This window comes from Botrytis deweyae (assembly GCF_014898535.1).
Source record: "Botrytis deweyae strain B1 chromosome Unknown BDEW_038, whole genome shotgun sequence".
NCBI classification, from domain to species: Eukaryota; Fungi; Ascomycota; class Leotiomycetes; order Helotiales; family Sclerotiniaceae; genus Botrytis; species Botrytis deweyae.
This window is the reverse complement of record NW_024066245.1, coordinates 53,155-72,220: the sequence shown is the minus strand read 5'-3', so window position 1 is coordinate 72,220 and position 19,066 is coordinate 53,155. Positions and strand designations below refer to the sequence as shown.

General features: G+C 43.4%; 8 protein-coding genes across 8 annotated transcripts; 5 read left to right on the top strand and 3 right to left on the bottom strand.

The window, feature by feature from the left end:
* Positions 1-158: 158 nt before the first annotated feature.
* Positions 159-1,111, top strand: EAE98_010585 (uncharacterized protein; the record flags this gene model as incomplete). The annotated part of the gene is made up of 3 exons (XM_038958206.1): positions 159-275; positions 676-805; positions 882-1,111. The coding sequence occupies 3 exons, from the start codon at positions 159-161 to the stop codon at positions 1,109-1,111; spliced, it is 477 nt and encodes a 158-aa protein (XP_038805390.1).
* A 446-nt stretch (positions 1,112-1,557) lies between these two features.
* Positions 1,558-3,585, bottom strand: EAE98_010584 (uncharacterized protein; the record flags this gene model as incomplete). The annotated part of the gene is made up of 1 exon (XM_038958205.1): positions 1,558-3,585. One exon carries the CDS (start codon positions 3,583-3,585, stop codon positions 1,558-1,560), a length of 2,028 nt encoding a protein of 675 aa, XP_038805389.1.
* A 270-nt stretch (positions 3,586-3,855) lies between these two features.
* Positions 3,856-4,482, top strand: EAE98_010583 (uncharacterized protein; the record flags this gene model as incomplete). The annotated part of the gene is made up of 2 exons (XM_038958204.1): positions 3,856-4,081; positions 4,142-4,482. 2 exons carry the CDS (start codon positions 3,856-3,858, stop codon positions 4,480-4,482), a joined length of 567 nt encoding a protein of 188 aa, XP_038805388.1.
* A 770-nt stretch (positions 4,483-5,252) lies between these two features.
* On the bottom strand, positions 5,253-8,148 carry EAE98_010582 (uncharacterized protein). The gene is made up of 4 exons (XM_038958203.1): positions 7,032-8,148; positions 6,916-6,978; positions 6,663-6,863; positions 5,253-6,596 (listed from the first exon to the last, which is right to left on the bottom strand). Exons 1-4 carry the CDS (start codon positions 7,739-7,741, stop codon positions 5,498-5,500), a joined length of 2,073 nt encoding a protein of 690 aa, XP_038805387.1. The 5' UTR covers positions 7,742-8,148; the 3' UTR covers positions 5,253-5,497.
* Positions 8,149-9,674: 1,526 nt separating this feature from the next.
* EAE98_010581 (uncharacterized protein) lies at positions 9,675-11,152 on the bottom strand (the record flags this gene model as incomplete). The annotated part of the gene is made up of 3 exons (XM_038958202.1): positions 9,675-10,663; positions 10,699-11,045; positions 11,100-11,152. 3 exons carry the CDS (start codon positions 11,150-11,152, stop codon positions 9,675-9,677), a joined length of 1,389 nt encoding a protein of 462 aa, XP_038805386.1.
* A 912-nt stretch (positions 11,153-12,064) lies between these two features.
* Positions 12,065-13,915, top strand: EAE98_010580 (uncharacterized protein; the record flags this gene model as incomplete). The annotated part of the gene is made up of 1 exon (XM_038958201.1): positions 12,065-13,915. The coding sequence occupies one exon, from the start codon at positions 12,065-12,067 to the stop codon at positions 13,913-13,915; it is 1,851 nt and encodes a 616-aa protein (XP_038805385.1).
* An 897-nt stretch (positions 13,916-14,812) lies between these two features.
* On the top strand, positions 14,813-15,280 carry EAE98_010579 (uncharacterized protein; the record flags this gene model as incomplete). Its single annotated transcript, XM_038958200.1, has 1 exon — positions 14,813-15,280. One exon carries the CDS (start codon positions 14,813-14,815, stop codon positions 15,278-15,280), a length of 468 nt encoding a protein of 155 aa, XP_038805384.1.
* Positions 15,281-16,145: 865 nt separating this feature from the next.
* Positions 16,146-18,386, top strand: EAE98_010578 (uncharacterized protein; the record flags this gene model as incomplete). The annotated part of the gene is made up of 1 exon (XM_038958199.1): positions 16,146-18,386. The coding sequence occupies one exon, from the start codon at positions 16,146-16,148 to the stop codon at positions 18,384-18,386; it is 2,241 nt and encodes a 746-aa protein (XP_038805383.1).
* Between the last annotated feature and the right edge of the window lie 680 nt (positions 18,387-19,066).

The window sequence follows — 19,066 nt, the reverse complement described above, 5'->3', positions numbered from 1 at the left end:
TGCGCATACACATACACACAAACACAGACAACCTTACCTTAACATATACACGAGAAACGCCACAATCAATCAACTACCGAGAAAGAAAGATAAGATAAGCATCGCATACACCTCCAGCTCCAGCTATTCTAGTAACCTTAGCATTCCCTCCCGAGAAAATGTTCGAGGCACGACTGGAGAGGAAAGAACGCGTAAAGCCACAAAGCTTGGGGATCACTTCAGATGTGAAAAATGAGGATATGCTTCTTGATGCTGCGGGATTGTTTCCTATTAAGGTTTGTGGTTTTTTTTTATATTGTTGTTGCTATTGTTGTAGAGAATGGATTGCACTTGGATGTCACGTTTTGATTTGTTTGATTGTTTTTATGTTGGGATGTGGTGCGATGGGATTTGGAGGGATAGTAGAGAGAAGGAGTTTTATTTAGGAAAGGGAATTGAAAGGTTTTGAGAAATTCGCCGTCTACAACGGAAAGGATGATGCTGGCGATACATGAGAGGCAGAGTTGTCTCTATTATCGCATGGCGAAAAGTCTTCCACAATGATATCAAGACACCCTACCACTTAAATCTACCAGATCTCCAATTTCCATTCACCCAAAGAAGCGATTCTTATTTCTCATCACCCTATCTACACAAGCCCCCCAAAACAAACATACTAACCCCACCCCTTCCCAGGAACCCTTCTTCGTCACCGCCAAATTCTGGAAACGTTTTTCCGTCTACGCCTCCGTCATCCTCTCTATCGCCTCTCTCGTCATATCCTCCATCGCATCCTTAAAGCCCAGTTCCGCTGCCGATATGAAAGGTCTATCATTCCTTTCCCCCTACCCACCCATTTCCTTATTTCCTTGCCCCTAACTAACCTCTCCTAGCTCTAATAGTAACCAGCATAATCATCAACGCACTCTCTGTTACGCTGTCCGCGCTCACCTCTCTAGATTGGCAAAGCCAGGCGACGACGGATCGGAAATTCGCGCAGATGTTGAGTCAGATTAGTCATGTGCATGAGGGGAAGGAGGGAGGGAGGATTGTGGTTCTGGGACGGGGGAGGGAGGAGGAGGAGAGGTTGATGGGGGAGAGAGGGGGGATGGGGATAGGGAAGGCGTTTTGAGATTTTTGGGAGAGTTTGTGAATAGAGAGATGTCTTTGGTGAATAATGCAATGGAGTGGTGGAAAGTATGGATGTTCAAGTATTTTGATTATATCTGTGAGGAGGTACAGTACAGAGAGAGACATTATCCACATTTTCGACTTCGACGGAAATGAGGATTGGAGGTGGGCGCCTCATAACGACAGATTGATAGACAAGGGTGTATTTTTGGCGTTGGAGCCTTATACCTGGGAGAATGGATGGCTAGATTACATTGAGGGATTGCGAACATGTATAACTATATTACCAAATTCTTTCACACATTTGTATTAATTAATAATTCACAATCCCCATTTAGGATACCACACAGAACAAAAAATGATCTAGAAATATGCATTTTATTTCAACCTCATCTCGTACACATTATCCACACTCTGCTTAATTTTTTTAATGCAAAACCTAGGTGATCATCTCAACCCAATTACATTTTTCTCCACCACTTTCATCCCATCTCTAACCGCAGGACAATAATGTAGTCGTAACAATTCTCCTTCCCAGATAGTGCTTGCCATGGGATTACTTCCTTCCACTTCAGTACTACATCCATCGAACATTCCATCACCCTTTCTCTCCTCTGTATTCCAGAGACTCTTCACCTTGGTCTCGTGAATCTTAGCAACTTTGCCTAACAGAGCCATCATTGCGGTAGCGGATTTCTCGGGTAGTTGGAGAGAGCATGTCATGAGTTGTTTAGTGAAAGCCGCGATTCTGAGGGGTGGGACAGCGCGGGCAGCGAGGGGCGGTAAGAGGACGGAGGAGAGCGAGCGGAGGAGAAGAACGGTCGTGGTTTGAATGTTGACTTTATTGTCGGTTGTTGAGGGGGCGTTTGGATCTGGTAGATGGAGGGATTTGGAGGAGAGTTCGATGTCAGGGTTGAGAGATAGAGCGTGGAGAGTGCGGTAAAGATGGGTGATGAAGAAACTTAAATCTAAGCTTAACGAGGCTTGAGCTTTGTGGGCGTCTTGGCCTTCTAGAAGTGCGAATGCGGTAATGATACAGAGGAGAGATTCACGGGTGAGATTGCGAGAGGTTTCGGAGTCCTCGTCTTCTGCTTCGGTTTCCTCAAGATCATCTCCTGTCTCGGCATGACCAATGAGATCTTTAAGCGCTTCGAGAAGATCACCGAAGAAATCTTGATTGATGAGATGGGCGTATCGAGCTAAACCCTCAAGTACAGCACCCATGAGAGATGGTGAACGTACTTTAAGAATGCGGAAATATGTCACAAACACTAGTTTCAGGGTTTCTGACTGCATTCTCTCGCGGTCTTCGTGACTGACTGTTGCATCTGCTTGAACCATCTCCTTTTCAACCGCTTTTCGTTCCTTCATTAATTTTCGCTCCTTTTTGGTGCGGAATACTCTCTTTTCCTTGAGTTTCTTGCCTCCAAAACTGTCTTCCTCATGATCGACATGATTCGTTGATGCCTTTCCAGAGAATTCCGATAATAATCTTAAATGTAAGAAAGTATTCAATACACTTTCGTCTACTCTGTATCCTCTTCCTTTCATCATTCTCGTTAAAATGTTCACCGCATCCAAAGATGAAGTTCCATCATCGTCATTCTTGAACAACGTTTCGATAGTCTCTCGACACTTGACAAATTCGGCGTCCACCTTTCTCGTACTGAGCTTTCCCACCAATATCTTCAAGAGATCTGATCTGAAATTGAAATGGGGTACAGCTTCTAATAATGCGCATGCACAAGATATGGCAACCGTCGAAAGACCTGCGCCGCCATCACTCGATTTTTGAGATTTTCCAGCTGTCGCGAGCCTGCCCAATTCCTTCACATATCCTTGATATCCTCCCACAAGAGCCTGTTCGTACGCCCTCAACTTTCGCACCTCCTTCGAAACTTTCTCTTCCATATTATCTTCCGACAAAGGTCGTATCCTATATCCTGGAATAACATCCTTATAAACAGCCAATTGAGTAGCCAATGCCAATTTCTTGATCGTAATGTTGTGCGATTTTCCCAATTCTGCGATGGCTCTAAATGCTCCTACATTCTCTTCCGGATCCTCATTCAACATCAATGCTATACGTGCCAATTCCTCCTTTGCTTCGAGAATCTGCTGTCGTATCGGCACAGAAGGCTTTTTCTCGACCTTCTCTTCGGGCTCCTCATCCTCCTCAACATCATCCGCACCAATCCATTCCAAATCGCTTTCCTCCTCGTTAACTTCCACTGGCGCTTCCACTTGTTCAATTAATCCTTCTTTAGTCTTAATTGGCAATCTTGTACTTTCTTTCTTGTCCTTCTTTCCTTTGCGCGGTCTCATTTCGTAATCCTGTTCTAAATTCCATTTCGAAGCCGTCTTGAAAAACGCATTCGAATTTGGCGCATTCTCTAAAGTCGACGGAGACGAATCTTCTCCCTCATTTGGCGGAGGTGTCAGCTTGCGCCTCTTGACTGCTGGTACTTTTGCCATCTTTACTAATGTCGCAAAAACTAATCGTGATAGGAAAATTGTATTGTATGAAAGTTATCGATCGAAAAAAAGTTCATACCAGGGTTCTGTCGAAAATATTCTGAAGCGGGCACCAAGCGGCCGCACGCTCACCCGCAAAAAAAAAAGTTTCCAGCCTTATCAGTAGGTAGGCCTGCCAAAAAAAATTCACAGGATCTCTGCAATCTAGAGCTTCAACTTCCATCTCGCAAACTTCACGAACAATTATTATCCCACCGCCACAATTCCAAAATGCGTCCTCTCACTGAACCAGAAACTCAAACTCTCTTCGCCAAATTGGCGGGCTATACGGGAAACTCGTTGAAGAATCTGATTGCGCCATTGGACAACACCCCAAATGCTGATCGATATGTTTTCCGCGTTCAACAATCAAGATGTTACTATGTACGATTATCGCTCGCAAACCTTGCGACTTCTATTTCTAGAGACAAGTTGTTGTCATTAGGAATCTGTCTCGGTATGTGTTTCAATTCCCACGTTGCAAAGATGGATGCCATATCTAACATATCCCTCGCAGGAAAATTCACAAAATCAGGCAAATTCCGCATTCACATCACCGCGCTCCCTATCCTCGCTGAACACGCCCGCTACAAGGTCTGGGTTAAGGCCAATGGAGAAATGCCATTTCTCTACGGTGGACACATTGTGAAAGCGCATGTTGGAAGGTGGTCGGAAGATTGTCCTGAGCATCAGGGTGTGGTTGTTTACAGTATGAACGACACACCATTGGGATTTGGGGTTACGGCGAGAAGTACACAAGAAGCTAGAAGATTGGACCCTACCGGTATTGTTTGTTTCAGACAGGCAGATGCTGGAGAGTATTTGAGAGATGAGGATACGCTTTTTGCGACTTCTTAGGGGGACATCTTGTACTTGGAAGTGCTGAAGGGGAATGGAGTTTGGGACATAAAATGGCGTTTATATGGTGTAGGGAAAAGCATAATTATAGGCAAGTTGCCATTTCTGATGAAAGCTTGCTTAGACAAAATGACAATATTTGATGATCATTGCGATCTCATTTGAACAAGCTACTATACTTTCATCGTTGTTCTGTTCATCCAATTTTCAGTCCCATTGATCTAATACCTGAGTTGTTCGCTCCATACCTTGTTTGATGGAAAGAAAATGAACTCATATATCTCAATGCTATGTCGATCATACTTCACCATGACTTTCATTTTTTCCAGACCACATTCAAGCCATAGCGTTGGAACACAGGGGTTGTTGCTGTACCAACATCCAAAGACAACATGACTTGTGCGGGATCTAAAGTTGACAATCGAGGTGTCCTTCAGTTCTAGTCTGTCCCAAGGTTTTGGTTGTGTCTACTTGGATGTCACTTGGGAGTCACAATCGATCTTGAACAGTAGGGACGCAAGCAGTGATGTGAAGATTGTCACAGTTATGAAATTCTATAGGCTCACTTGCGAGAATGACCTGTCAAAACAATGGAATCGTGTTCTATTGCGGTTTGAGAACACTTTCTGTATACAAAAGTGACTATGTGAGACTATTTATCGAAGATGTATTTGGGTTTAATCCATACTAGATTTCTGTAAGCCTATCTACTCACCTGCACAATTTTCAAGTTATAAACGCAAGATAAATTAAGTGATTGTTCTATTTTGCTATATTATAGTATTTCTTTTCACTCCGCAATATAAAAACCGAGTAATAACAAACATGACTAACTTCTAAGGAGGGTATTGGTACTGTGGAGCCATCATTCGTATATACTTTTCTTTGCTCTTCATGCAAATCATTAACACCATCCATCATACACGCCGTGCATACTCCAACATCCAACGAAAGAAAGAAAAGAATTATAGCAATTATACAAACCGTGGCTATGATGCCGTTTCCTGTAATAAACCTAATCAACTCTAACAGGATATCTTTCCCTTAATTTCGCACCATACTTATAAATGAAAAACGGCGCTGGAATTAGAGCCAGCCCGATGAATCCCAAAACGCTATTTCCCCAACCCAATCCCAAATTATTATACAACGGCCGACCTGCCAGTGGCAAGAACGCCGCAAACAAGCATCGAATGGCGGTGAGACCAGCCATGGCAGATGCTGCATATTGTTTTCCCGTATCGATATAGTACGTTTGAATACCAGCAAACACACCCATGGTTCCGAACCCAAAAGGTATCAAGCCGAGAATTGGAACGATCCAATGGACGCGGTAGTAGGAGGACCAGCCGTACCAGAAGAAGGAACCGGGGATGAAAAAAGCAAAGAAGAGACCGTTGCGGAGACGGAACTCAGGTTGATATACACCATTATTTTTCTTGGTTAAGGAAATGATGGTAGGATCTGATGTTTTGGCAACTGTGAACATGCCAAGGAAGAAACCAAGACCGAGACCTAGATATGCTAGCGAGGCGATTTCGATGGAGAATCCGTAGTTCTGTTCAAAGACTTGCGCGATGGATGTGAGGAGGAGATAGATGAGTCCAAAGATGAAAGACATCCACAAAGCAAGCATGGGCAGGATGGGAGAAGAAAACATCATGCGGAAGGGTCTTGCGATACCCGTGAGAAGGACTGCTTTGATTTTCAATGCAGCAGGTGGTTTCTTGGCATCGTATGCGGATATGAGAGCTTCATTTCCAGTTTCCTTGCGGAGAGCGGCGGTTTTGCGACGGATGAGGACGGGGGCGGATGTTTCTTTCCCGACGATCACGTAGAAGATGGAAAGACAGGCACAAGCAATCAAGAGGACCCAATACACCCAGCGCCATCCCGCACGTTGGGCGATGAATCCTCCGATCACGGGACCGAGGACAGGGCCGAAGAGTGGTCCCATGACGAACATAGCTTGTGCTTTACCACGTTGCTGGATTGGGAATAAATCTGCAACGACACCGCCACCAATAGCGAGACAGGCAGATCCTCCTAAGCCTGCAAAGAAGCGGAAGAGGATGAGGAGGTGGATGTTTGGAGCAAGTGCGCATCCGAGTTGCCTGTAGTGGGGTTGTATGAGCAATGTTTCAATTGAATGACAAGCACATGACAAGTGTTAGACTTACCATATCGTCAGTAAGAAATTGCAATACATGAGAATTGGTTGACGTCCATAAATTTCACTCAGTGGCGACAAAACAAGCGGCCCGGCCGCAAATCCAAAAATGAACATACTGACAACAAAGGTATCTAGTATATCGGAAGTGGTACCAAACTCTCGATTCATGAGTGTAATTCCAGGTGCTACAATCGATGAAGATAGAGGACTATAATTGGTCAATTAAGATGCGACATAAAATCATTATTAGGTAAACGTACCTCAAGAATGTAATCAGACTGACAGACGCCAGCATCAACCATTTCTTTTTATCCGGAAGATTCCTTTTTCGGGTCAGTATAAGTGTGATCACCATGCACTGTCGAATCAAACATACCTTGGATGAGCTGGATCATCTTGTCCTGTCCATCCTACTAAATTATTTTCCATATCCATCTCTGGGAAGATCTCCTTGGGTGGTCCCCCAGGTCCACCTGGTCCTCCAGGACCTGGAGGTCCCGGTGGACCTGCAAGCTCCTTCTTTTCCACTGGTACCTTGATTTCTTCTGACACTGGCCTTGAGAGCTTCAGAGATGAAGCAAGCGTTTCTTCTGAAAATGGCCTTGAAGGCTTCGAAGACGCAGCAAGCGATTCCTCTGAAGTCATTGCGAAAATTTCCGGGTATGTATCACGGATACTTTTTGAAGGCGGTTCTGGAGGAGGGGACCGTTTTAAATTCCTGATTGACATCATTTTGAATAACCCTGGCGTGCTTTTAAAACTCTTTGTGCTTTTCGTACTCAGTTGCCTTTCCATCTGTGACGGTCCTATGGGGGATGATTCTGGAGTAGTATATAAAGAACGTGGTGAATGCAGAGCTTCCAGCTCCAAGCTATCTCTTCTCTCCATCTTTCCTTCGTAGGAGTCTTCGTATATTGACGATGTGAAATCGTGCGCCGTTTCTAATGCTGAATTGTAAGTCGAAGTTTCCACGTCGTATCCATAGGGAATGTCTAGATAATAATGGTAATCGTAATCTTCTGGATTATAAGGGAACTCGTATAACGGTTCCTTCTTCTCGGGTGAAGCCATGTCTTCGATCAGCATACGAAATTTAGTGTGCAATTAGTGGGGACGCAAATTTGCGGTATACAGAATCAGGAAAAGAACGTGGGATCGAGCAGGTAGTAAATGATTTTCGTCCTGTGCAGATTGAACTATTGGATTGTACCTTTACCAGATATGGACTTTGGCTTCAAAATAACAGCAGGCTGGGTGTGCGTAGGTTGCTGACCGTGCAGAAGGGGCCTTAGATTTCAACTACTTCATAAATTGGTCATTTGAAATCGCGGATAAATCAGACACCGAATCGTGAACTTTCAATCTCATTGGTTGATCCATGAAGCTCTTCATTAGATTCTGAAGCTGTGAGGGAGAAAAAGGAATAAAAGATTTGAAGAGAGCAGAGAATCGGAAACCAAAACGACCGAGCACCGAACTCTATTAGTTTCAGCTCTTACTCGAATATACTGGCACTAGCGAAGCTATAAATAAAGATCCGGTATGGCTCTGGGCATATCTTGATGTGATCCACAGATATGTTTCAGGATTGATGAATCAAAGAGTTTGTTTGAATGAAAAAGAGCTGAGGTTCTTCCCTGCGTATCTTCTTGTTTATCAGTTGAACGCATGGCAGGACAGAACGGATGATAAAATCAATGCAAGACGTGTACAGAGTAGATGTTGACACATCGATCCTGTACAACAAGTCTCAATCTGAGTAAGCTTCCAAGGTTCAATTTGTTCTGTGGTGTTGATCAGATTCTCATGAGGATCTTAGTTGTTTGGGTGTTTGGGTGTTTGGTTGTTTGTGGTTGTTTGGTTGTTCAATTGTTCAGTTGTTCGCACGTGGAGAAGATTGATGATCTGCGGAAGCGAAAATGGATCTGAGCCCAACAAACAAACTAGCTTAGTTTAGCTTTAGTCTAGTCAGAAATACGGGTAACTTTGAGGTCCCAGGTAAAACATCATAGAATGTAGAACTTGCACAGACCGATCGGGCTGGAAAGGGAAAAAGATACAAAAGATACTTCATAAAAAAGAATTCTTATCTCACTTATCTCGTATCCGCATTCCTCCCGAAGCATTTTGTGCTGTACTGCACACACCGAGAGCATCATTGATATGTTTGCCCGTCTACCTAGGTCGTTTGCGATATCTAGATCAGGATTGTTAGAGTTCGCTCGACCTTCGATAACTTTCCATGGCTGTACATTTCCTGGTAGTGATATCATCTATAAGGTTAAGATCAAAACCAAGGTAAAAAAAAACTCAGTATCAAAGAATGTAACTAATCTGTAACATGTAGATTTTTCACCTCGTATTGCCACAGTACAAACAAATAAGTTGCGTTGCGCAAGTTCGTAACAGTTACATGTACACTCCGTCTCCACGGGACCTTTTCATTCATTCTGAGATATTACCTTGCGGGGCGTTTCCACCTTCTATCTATGACACTCGGTACCGATTGATATTGTACTTTATGTCTTTCGCTCTGGGTATCGAAAAGTTTCACGATTTGGGGTAGTGGATGCAACTTGCAAGAAACTGTTGCCCCACACAATGTACGAAACACTGCATGCCAAAGCATTCCTTCTCAAGTTCTCTGAAATCTTATATCAAGTTAAAACATCTTCAAAACTAGGAGATCATTGGTATGCTCAGTCTTTAATTTCTTGGGATGACGAATTGAGTTACATGTACGTAAGCAAGGGAGGCTGTTTTGATTTGTTGAGTCTCGGTCTAGACTAGACCATGAAGAATGATGTAGAATGTCTAATGAGTGTATGCTTATTGAAACTAAAGCTAAGGTCTATAATGACAGATAGTCATGTGGGATGAAGCTTTTGTATTCCATGGGGTTGGTAGGTGCTGGAAAGGCCACAACGAATATTGGGGCTGGTAGAAACAATGCATCGTCGTCGTGATAGTCTTTGCGTGTGCTCAGTTTGACAGCTCAAGCATGATGTTGCTTGCCATCTTAGACTATCTCAATGACTATCCCCCCCGTCCTCTCGACCCTTCGCATAAAATTGTTATGCCAGCCGTAGTTCTCAGAGCCAACGGCTCCAACCCTGTTGTGCAAATATCCTACTCTTTCAAACCGTCTAAAAATTGCCTTTTCACGCTCTTTCAATACAAGTGCGCATATTCCGCCGTCAACAATATTTCCCACCATACAAATCCATACTTTTGTATCTGAGCACAAATAATCTTCTTGGGTCTTATCTTCAACCACGTCTTCGCTCAGAAGAAACCCCTTGTCCTCAAGATCTCCGGTGATGGGCAAGTCAAGGATATTAGCGGCCGGGAAGGGCCTACTCATTGCCGGTTCAAAGGAACCCTGAACGTCGAGATAGACATTTGGCCAGAAATAAGGATCGTAGTCTTCGTCTAATGCATCTGCTTCTAAGAATTGAGTCGTATGTCTTGCGTCAAATTCCAAGTATGGGTGCGTAAAGATCTGGGCTGCAATGAGGATGCATCTGATTCGTATTAATCCATCACAAACTGGACCATACACGTATTTTCCCACGGCTGATGGTGCCATCTGAGTCGTAGCATGATGAATACAGAATTTTGCAGATTGTTCAAACTTCTCACCAAAGTTTGAATGATAAACAACCGGGCTACAAGGTGATTTTCCTTCAAAATCGACAGAAGCCCACGACCAAGTAGGAGCCCTGTACGGTTTCGCTCTTGAAGGAACACAATGGTCTTCAATCACCTTAACCCACCAGCAGAGGTCACTCGGAAGGTTACACGTCCACAGCCCAGCGAGATATAACTGTCCGAGTTGTGCATTGGAGTTTAAAAAGTACCACGAGAAACAGTGGACTATGCCAGATGCTGCAAGTAAATAACTGTTATAGAGAGAGTCAGAAATTGCCAATTGAGAAACAGGATCTTGAGTGGTTCGGACTGCAGTCTGAGAATGACTCCCTTTCAATCCTGAATCCACTTGGAATACTTGATCATGTCAATGCTGAACCATTTCAGGATACTGAAAGCTAGAAGCTTAGAATACATTCCACTACTACTCTGAGCTGCTGGAGACTCCTGCGAAGCAATGTGAATGTGGAACGTGGTTACAAACTCTGAAGCATGCTGGAATTTGAAACTTGAAAAGAGAGTTACAAAATGGTGCCAACAATCACTAGCTCCATCTTTGTCAAGATCGTACACAACTTCTCTCGTGGGTGGTGGCAGTGGTCTTTCGTTGATATAACTCGGCCTGCGGCAAAAATAGATTGATGTACCACATTCACATTTAATTTCACGATTGGGTGCATAAATCTGTGCTGAACAAAATCTGATGGACCAAGAGAAGGAAGTCTGTAGAGTAAGATCACTAGGGATTGTCAGTAATCAAGTTAAAAAAAAATAGGTCTAAAGTAAAGCGAACTGTCTGCAGCCTATGACAAAAACCCTGCTAAGCGTCGCGTCAGTGGTCATCATATCGAGGACTTGTTGATGATCAAAATTATAATGTAAGAGACTGGATGAGTTCGAGCCTTGGAATCCTTGGCCGGGATTTTTGAGAGGAAAAGAATCGAAAAGCAAAACCCCATTTCAAAACCGCGAGTGTAATTCAACTTCCTAAAGTTCAACAGGAAAGTACGGCTGCAATAGGTGCAAATCATCGCGAAGGCAAGTCCCAAAGGAGTGATAAATTTTAGAGATTGACAGTGAGCGCGTCTCTGATAAAGTGTACAGATTGCCTATATAAATCAAAGGAGGCTGAAAGAAATAACTTGAAAGTGGTTAGGATGAAGTGTATCAATACCTATTTACTAATGGATCCATGATAGCGACTTGCTCAAAATTGCACTCTCTCAAATATGATTGAAATTGGTGAGATGTAACATCGATTGGTGCGAAGTATTCCAGGTTACTTGAGTTCGGTCTAAATAGGGACTCTTAGTATCAACAGAAGTAACTCCATGAAGATACAACTTTTTGAGGGTTTTGAGAGCATTTATATTTTATATTCAAGAAACTGCGCATGCAAACAGAGTTTTTCATGATCGGAAAGTAATACAAACTCGTCGATATATCTTGCCAAAGTCGAATCTCAGGGTAAATCTGATTTAAAAACAGAAAAACAAAAACAATCCGGACTGCTTGTAACTATCGTATATTGACGAGTACTTTATGAAGTACAGATTATCAAGAAGTCACCGGTAGATAAGGACAAGGACAAGGACGAGGACGAGCTCGTGATCCCAGTAATCTTTCTCATTTCACCGCCTTTACTTTTGCCGTCAACCAATTAATTCTGCCAGCACAGAATAATTTCTCATGGATAATTAATCAACACCTGCAGCGGGAAAAAATTTATTGATACATTCAAAGTAATTTGTATTTATTATGCTCCGGCAGAAACCTACAACATGTCTGCTCTGTTCATTCAGAGCAGCTCAAACCCCACCGATTCAAAAATGGCCTAGCAGATCTATGTCCATGAGATCTAGACTACCCAGTCGACCAAATCGCATGAGTCTGGCGGGCGCAGGAAAAGTTAGCTCGTCGCCAACAAAAGAGGGACCTGCAAGGAGAAAGCAAGATGGACCGTTTGGGGGAATGAATCTACGAGAGGCGAAAATTCGTGGAGTTCCAGAACGACCATCAGCAGCACAAGAACGTCGTTCATCGAGGCTCGATCGCGGGGATAAAGATGATAAGAAGAGCAGAGGATTTCACGCATTGAAGATGCAAAGGGCTCTTTCGCCTGTTTCATACACAAGGAGGTCTGATATAAAGGATAGGATAAAGGAACTAGATAGCTTCGAGCGATTTGCCCTGTTAGACAGTGTGAAGGAAGCAATCTACAAACAGGCTCTTCCAGGAATTGAAAGCCATGTTCCGACACCGGTGCAGAGGATTGCTGTACCGGCCTTGCTTGGGAATCAACAGCAGAAGAAGGGAAAGCAAAGTGAGAGTGAGCAGTTTTTGATTGCTGCTGAGACCGGGTCAGGGAAAACATTGTCATATTTAATACCAACGATAAATGCAATCAAAATCGCAGAGGCTAAGGATGCGGAGATCGAGGCCTATGAGAAAGAGTTACAAGAAGAGAAATTACGACAAAATAACTTAACACTGGTCTCACCTCCTCTATCAAATATGCCACATCCTACGACAGGCAGACCGAGAGCAATCATACTTGTGCCTACATCTGAATTGGTAACCCAGGTGGGGACACTTGTAAAGGCGTTTGGGCATACTGTTAAATTCAAATCGGCCATGATTTCCTCTAATTTCTCCGGGAAGGTCATTCGTAACCGTCTTTTCTCTCCATCTGGAATTGATGTACTTGTATCTACCCCCCATCTTCTCTCCTCTATTGCCGACTCCGACCCAAACATTTTATCTCGCGTCACTCATCTTGTAATTGATGAAGCCGACTCTCTCTTGGACCGAGGCTTCTCCCCCTTAACATCAGCAATCATCGATCGCGCCACTCCATCGCTCGAACAACTCGTTCTATGCTCTGCAACTATTCCTCGCTCTCTCGACTCATTCCTTCGCAAACGATTCCCCTCCATTAATCGTCTAGTCACACCAAACCTTCACGCTATCCCTCGACGTGTCCAACTCGGCGTTGTCGATGTTGAACGTGACCCATATCGTAACAATAAGAATCTCGCTTGCGCAGACACTATCTGGACTATTGGTAAAGCGGCTGCTGAACACGATGGGCCCGTCAAAGGAGTAATGGATGTCAAGCGCATCTTGGTGTTCGTTAATGAGCGGGAGAAAACCCAAGAGGTAGCGGATTATCTCAAATCGAAGGGTATAGATGCCATCGCCCTTTCTCGTGATACTCCTGAGGAACGCCAGAGTGAGATGTTGGCATCTTTCACCTCGCCCGCCAGACTCAGCATGCCGAAACCAGACTCTCACCCTGGATCTTTATCAGATAATCAACCGAATTACGTACCATTCGGAAAGGTCGCTCCTCCAGTCAAGAGACAATTACCTAATACTAAAGTCTTGGTTACTACAGATTTGGGCTCGAGAGGTATCGATACTGTAGCTGTAAGACATGTCATTCTATATGATGTACCACACTCTACGATTGATTTTATCCATAGACTGGGCAGAACTGGACGTATGGGGAAGAGAGGAAGAGGTATAGTTTTGGTCGGAAAGGGAGATAGAAGGGATGTGGTTAAGGAAGTCAGAGACGGCATGTTTGAGGGCAAGGCATTGATTTAAAAGGATGTAATTGTATGGATATGAATAGATGCATGATGCGTACAGCATACGAAGGGTTTTGGGAATTGGGTGCATGGATATTCGAAATCTCCATCTGTAAAATATATGATCATGACGTGGAAGATAAAACAAGACGGATTTAGATACAAGACTTTTACTGTATGCATAGAAGACAGAAGATGAAAATAGATCTCGAAATATTAGTACGAATTTTCAAATTATCCAGGGTAACTCTCATAGTATGGTACGCTTTCTTTTTAGTCTTTGCCATTGACTTTTATTTGTCCTCTGACCATTCCCGTTCGTTCCTGCTCATAGGTCCCCTTGATTCTGTGATACTGGCTCTTACTTCCTCCATTCACCAGTTGCACCCAGGATCATGGATGTTACCGCATCGGAAGACCAAATACCAACCGTAGAACTAGGCTAGGGTCAGATGTGATCGCTTATCAACTGCATCACAGCTTAAGTTTGACATCAATGATAGAAGTGAACTTGCAAAGAAGAGGGTTGCATTTGGAATGGACTCCAACTAGAACCCTCGCCTCGAAGTAGGGCAGTCAAGTTATGCCTCAGAACTTGGGCCGTGACATCAAGAAAGACCCTGGCAAGTCGATTCAATGTTTTGAGCGTATTCAAGGTAGAGCTGCTGATCGTTCTCTGGGAGACTGGGAGCTTCTTTATGTTAGGAGATATTGGTGTGTTGAGAGGCTAGTCTAAACAATATACGAGACTTTGACAAATGCACTGCAAACATGTCATTCCTCGGGAATAGTTTGAAGGCCATACACCATTTTCATCCCTTCACGTCTATTCATCCTGTGACCTTTCAATGCAGATCGAGAATTTGTATTGTTCGACGAGACATCGCAGCAAATGAACATGAACGTCGCAGCAATGAGAGAAAATGGCGAAAAGGGAGTTAGCATACAGAACGTCGAGTGGGATTCGGACGGATATGCTGAACTGGACATTGGTATGGTGCTCGTGGATAATGACGGGGTGATTTTTGCAATGATTACAAAACGCCCGGTGGGTTGGTGGGTATTAAAAGTCGAAGTCTCTTTGGGGAATCAGTGGGATACACAAGGCAACTCAACAACACTGTGTGTTTTCAAAGAAAGTCAAACGTATCCGCGCGGGTCTGCGCAGCATTCCAGTTTTGTGGTTGAAATGGCCTTTTTGTCCGGAATCTTACAATTGTTGGACGGGGGAATGATCCTTATGATTGCAGAACAGCAGGTGAGCGGCCAGCGTTTACCTATTGTGGGGTCGAGGGGCAGCTCTCTAGAGAAGCGCGCTTACATAAGCTGGATCAAAATTGTCCAGTTGTCGACCAAGCCGCTCGCAACTTCTTTGGATTGAGCCAAAAAGAATCAAGACATACATTTTCGAGTGACGCATCCCCGCCCAAACCTTTACTCCATTAGTATCTAATATACCTAGCTATATGGAGTCATTGGACGGCGAAAGACATTAGTTGAGACTTTTGCTCTCTATGCCTATGAACGACTGACTCCTTGGCCGAATTGTGGGGCTGAACAATTCTTCACCGAGTGCGAATATGGAAGTAGAGAGGATATCCACGAGAAGATTACCTAGTTGGTTGAATCAGATGAGCATTCCTCAGTGTGTCAATTATTGCATGAATCTCATGGCAGGCTGGAGCTGTTGTACGAGTAGTCACCGTTCAACGACTTGAGCCTCCACGCAATATGGTGTGCCACCACATACGCAATGGCAATATGCAGTGAGGTTCTTACAAAAGTCAAGCCTTTTTCACAAACATCCAAGATTGATTTTAATCAGCAGGGTCGTGGCCAATGATGTGGCCGTAAGCGCACTGAAGTCAGATGCTAAGCCTCACTAGGTCTTTTCAACAGCCACAGCAAACAACAGGGTCTAATCGGTTAAGACCGTTTGACTTCATGCCTGTTGGGAAAACAGAGCGACGAGATATCCAACTGCCAACATGTTTTTGAATATAAAGTTCATCATTTCATGACTCTATCGGTAATATCACTATCTGCTTTCTCATTACATTCTCACCTGAAAAAATAAACAAGTGTTGCTACCTAGTCAGCGAGGTGAGGCCCTCCTTTACGTAAACTACTTGTGACTCTACGGTCATACAAACTAGTTCGAATTTCCTCTCTCTTTACAATATCTATATATTTAGAGTCTTGCATCTATACCAGACTGCGAGTACTCATCAGAGTTCATCGCCAACATGAACGGCTCCGTTCCTCACGACACGATGGGGAACCCTGGACATCATCCAGCTGGGGATACCACCGGGCAGGCAACCTATGGCTACTCACAACCCCATATAATCGACATGTTTTTTCCGGGATTCTCACTCTTCTCAACTGCTCTAAAGAACTACACTGCCATCGACCTCAACATCTACATCCCCATGCTCATGATCCTGGGTATGCTAGTATTCTGTTGGCAATATCTCGAAGCATGGTTCTGGGTTGAGCTTGACGCTCATTTCATGTCAACTGCTGATGTTCGCATCGACGATGAAATGTATAACATGGTAATGGCATGGATATCTGAACAACCTTTTGCGCATCGATCTCGTCATTTTGTCGCAAATACCAATCTGAACAGTCGTATGTGGTTCATGTGGAACTTTAATGAGGATGATGAAGAAAAAGAGGAAGATGATGATGACTTTGAGATCGACGAAGATGGAAATCCCGTTCCCAAGAAAGCATCTGAAAAGGAGAAGAAAGTCCGATTCACACCAAGCTTCGGAACTCATTACTTTTGGTACAAGAGGAGACTGTTGCAATTCAGACGTTCGCAGACTGCATCATTAAACAATTCAGCTGCGAGTGAAAGGGAGGAAATCTCAATTTCTTCCTTTGGAAGAAACCCTCGAATCCTCAAGGAGTTACTTGATGAGTGTCGCCAAGCCTTTATCAAAAATGATGAAAATAAAACCATCATCTACAGAGGCGGTGCCAAGGGCGGTTCCTTCGGTGAGCCAGGCTGGACTCGTCTTCTTTCCCGCACCTCTCGCCCTTTCTCTACGGTTGTCCTCGATGAAGTGGTAAAGCAGAATATCATTGCCGATATGAAAGATTACCTGCATCCATACACGAAGCGATGGTATTCTAATCGTGGTATTCCATATCGTCGTGGGTATTTACTCCATGGGCCACCCGGCACAGGAAAGAGTTCTCTTAGCTTCGCAATTGCTGGATACTTCAAGCTTAAGATTTACATCGTTTCTTTGAATTCCGGTTCGATGAATGAAGAAACCCTCAGTACACTCTTCGCTGAGCTTCCCAAGCAGTGTGTTGTACTTCTTGAAGATATCGATACAGCTGGTCTTACCCACACCCGTGACGATGTCGAAGACGAGGAGAGTTTTGAATTTGATGAAGAGGCTGGTCCTAAATCTCCATTGACTAAAGCAACTAAAGCTATGGAGGCCATGACAAAGAAAAGTGGCGGGAAGGATCAACCGGGTAAGATCTCTTTGAGTGCATTGCTCAATGTGATTGATGGAGTTGCATCGCAAGAAGGAAGAATTCTAATCATGACGACAAATCACATTGAAAAGTTAGACGAGGCACTTATCAGGCCTGGCCGAGTTGACATGACAGTTCACTTTGATTTGGCTACTAAGGAAAACATGGAACAAATCTTTAAAAGTATCTATGCAACTCTTGAAGGAGACTATCCTGAGCTCAAGAGCTCTGAAAGTGGATCTTCTGACGGCGGAAGTGTCAAATCAGGATCTTCTAGAGGGAGAAGTCCGGGTAGTGTTGTGCCAGTCAACAAGCGGGGTATGCACAAGAAGAAGCCTAGAAGTCCTTCGAAAGAAAGGAGGATACAGGCAGAATTAGATCGAATCATTGCGGCGGAAGAGGAGCAAAGAAGGATCGAGGATGAAGAGAGAATAGCAAGATTAGCCAAGCTCTTTAGTGAGAAGGTTCCTGAAGCAAAGTTCAGTCCAGCGGAAATTCAAGGTTACTTGTTGAAGCATAAGAGAAATGCGGAAGATGCTGTTGAGGGAGCGGAACAATGGGTGAAGGAGAGAGAGGAAGAGAAAGAGAGAGCGAAGTTGAAGGAGAGTGAGGAAAGAGAGAAGAGAGAGAAGGAGAAAGCAAAGTTGGAAAAGGAAATTGAGAAGTTGAAGAAAGAAAAGGAGGCTGAAGAAGGCGATGGTGGTGAGGAGGATGAGGATGGGGAGGAAGGGGATTCTGAAAAGGTGGTGAAAGAAGTTGAAGCCATCAAGGAGCAGACCAAGATGGTTAAGAAAGAGGTCGAGGCTCTTAAAGATGAAGTCTTTGATGGAATGGAGAAGAACATGCAGAAGATGGAGAAGGCTGGAATTAAGTTGAAGGATATCGAAATGGCAGGTGGGAAGAAAGCCACACATAAGTCGGATGTGGAGATGATTGAGTATGCAGAAACTGGATCTCAGACTGATCCAGATGAGGTGCTTGTCTAGGACGGTGGTTTATTTTCGGAATCGATGTAGGATAGATATTTCAAGAGAGGATGGGTATTGAAAGTGGTAGTTTGGGGGTTGGGGGTGGGTAATTAGGGGAGTTATCTTTGGAGTTCTGTATTTTGCAATTGGCTGTTGGCTGTTGGCATTGATTGGTGTTCATTGGCAATGAATGGTATACAGAGAACTAAATTAGAAAATTGCATCGAGACGATGAATAGTAATCGAACTGGGAACATATATACCTATCTATATACCTTTATACTTTTTGTGTGCTCTAAAACAGTAAATAAATAAATAAATGAATGTTAGGAATTGATATAAGCAGCGACGATACAGAGACAGTACGGTCAATCTGGTAACCTTGAGTTGGCTGGGATGATTTCCATAATCCTAATGGAAAGAAAGAAATCGGAGTGGTTTGAAGAAGTACTCTACTCTGTGGATTTGTGATGAGATTAGGTAAGACTTAAGTGGTGATTGTAATGTGTATTATGTTGTATATATTGTATTATATTATATATATTGTATATATTGTATATATTGTATATATTGTATATATTGTATATATTGTATATATTGTATATATTGTATATATTGTATATATTGTATATATTGTATATATTGTATATATTGTATATATTGTACATATTGTATATATTGTATATATTGTATATATT

Coding starts and splice junctions, on each gene's coding strand:
- EAE98_010582 (XM_038958203.1), bottom strand. CDS start 7,741: ATGCTGATCGAAGACATGGCTTCACCCGAGAAGAAGGAACCGTTATAC. Junction 6,979..7,031: donor GATGATCCAGCTCATCCAAG/GTATGTTTGATT, acceptor GACCCGAAAAAG/GAATCTTCCGGATAAAAAGA. Junction 6,597..6,662: donor AATTTCTTACTGACGATATG/GTAAGTCTAACA, acceptor ACCCCACTACAG/GCAACTCGGATGCGCACTTG.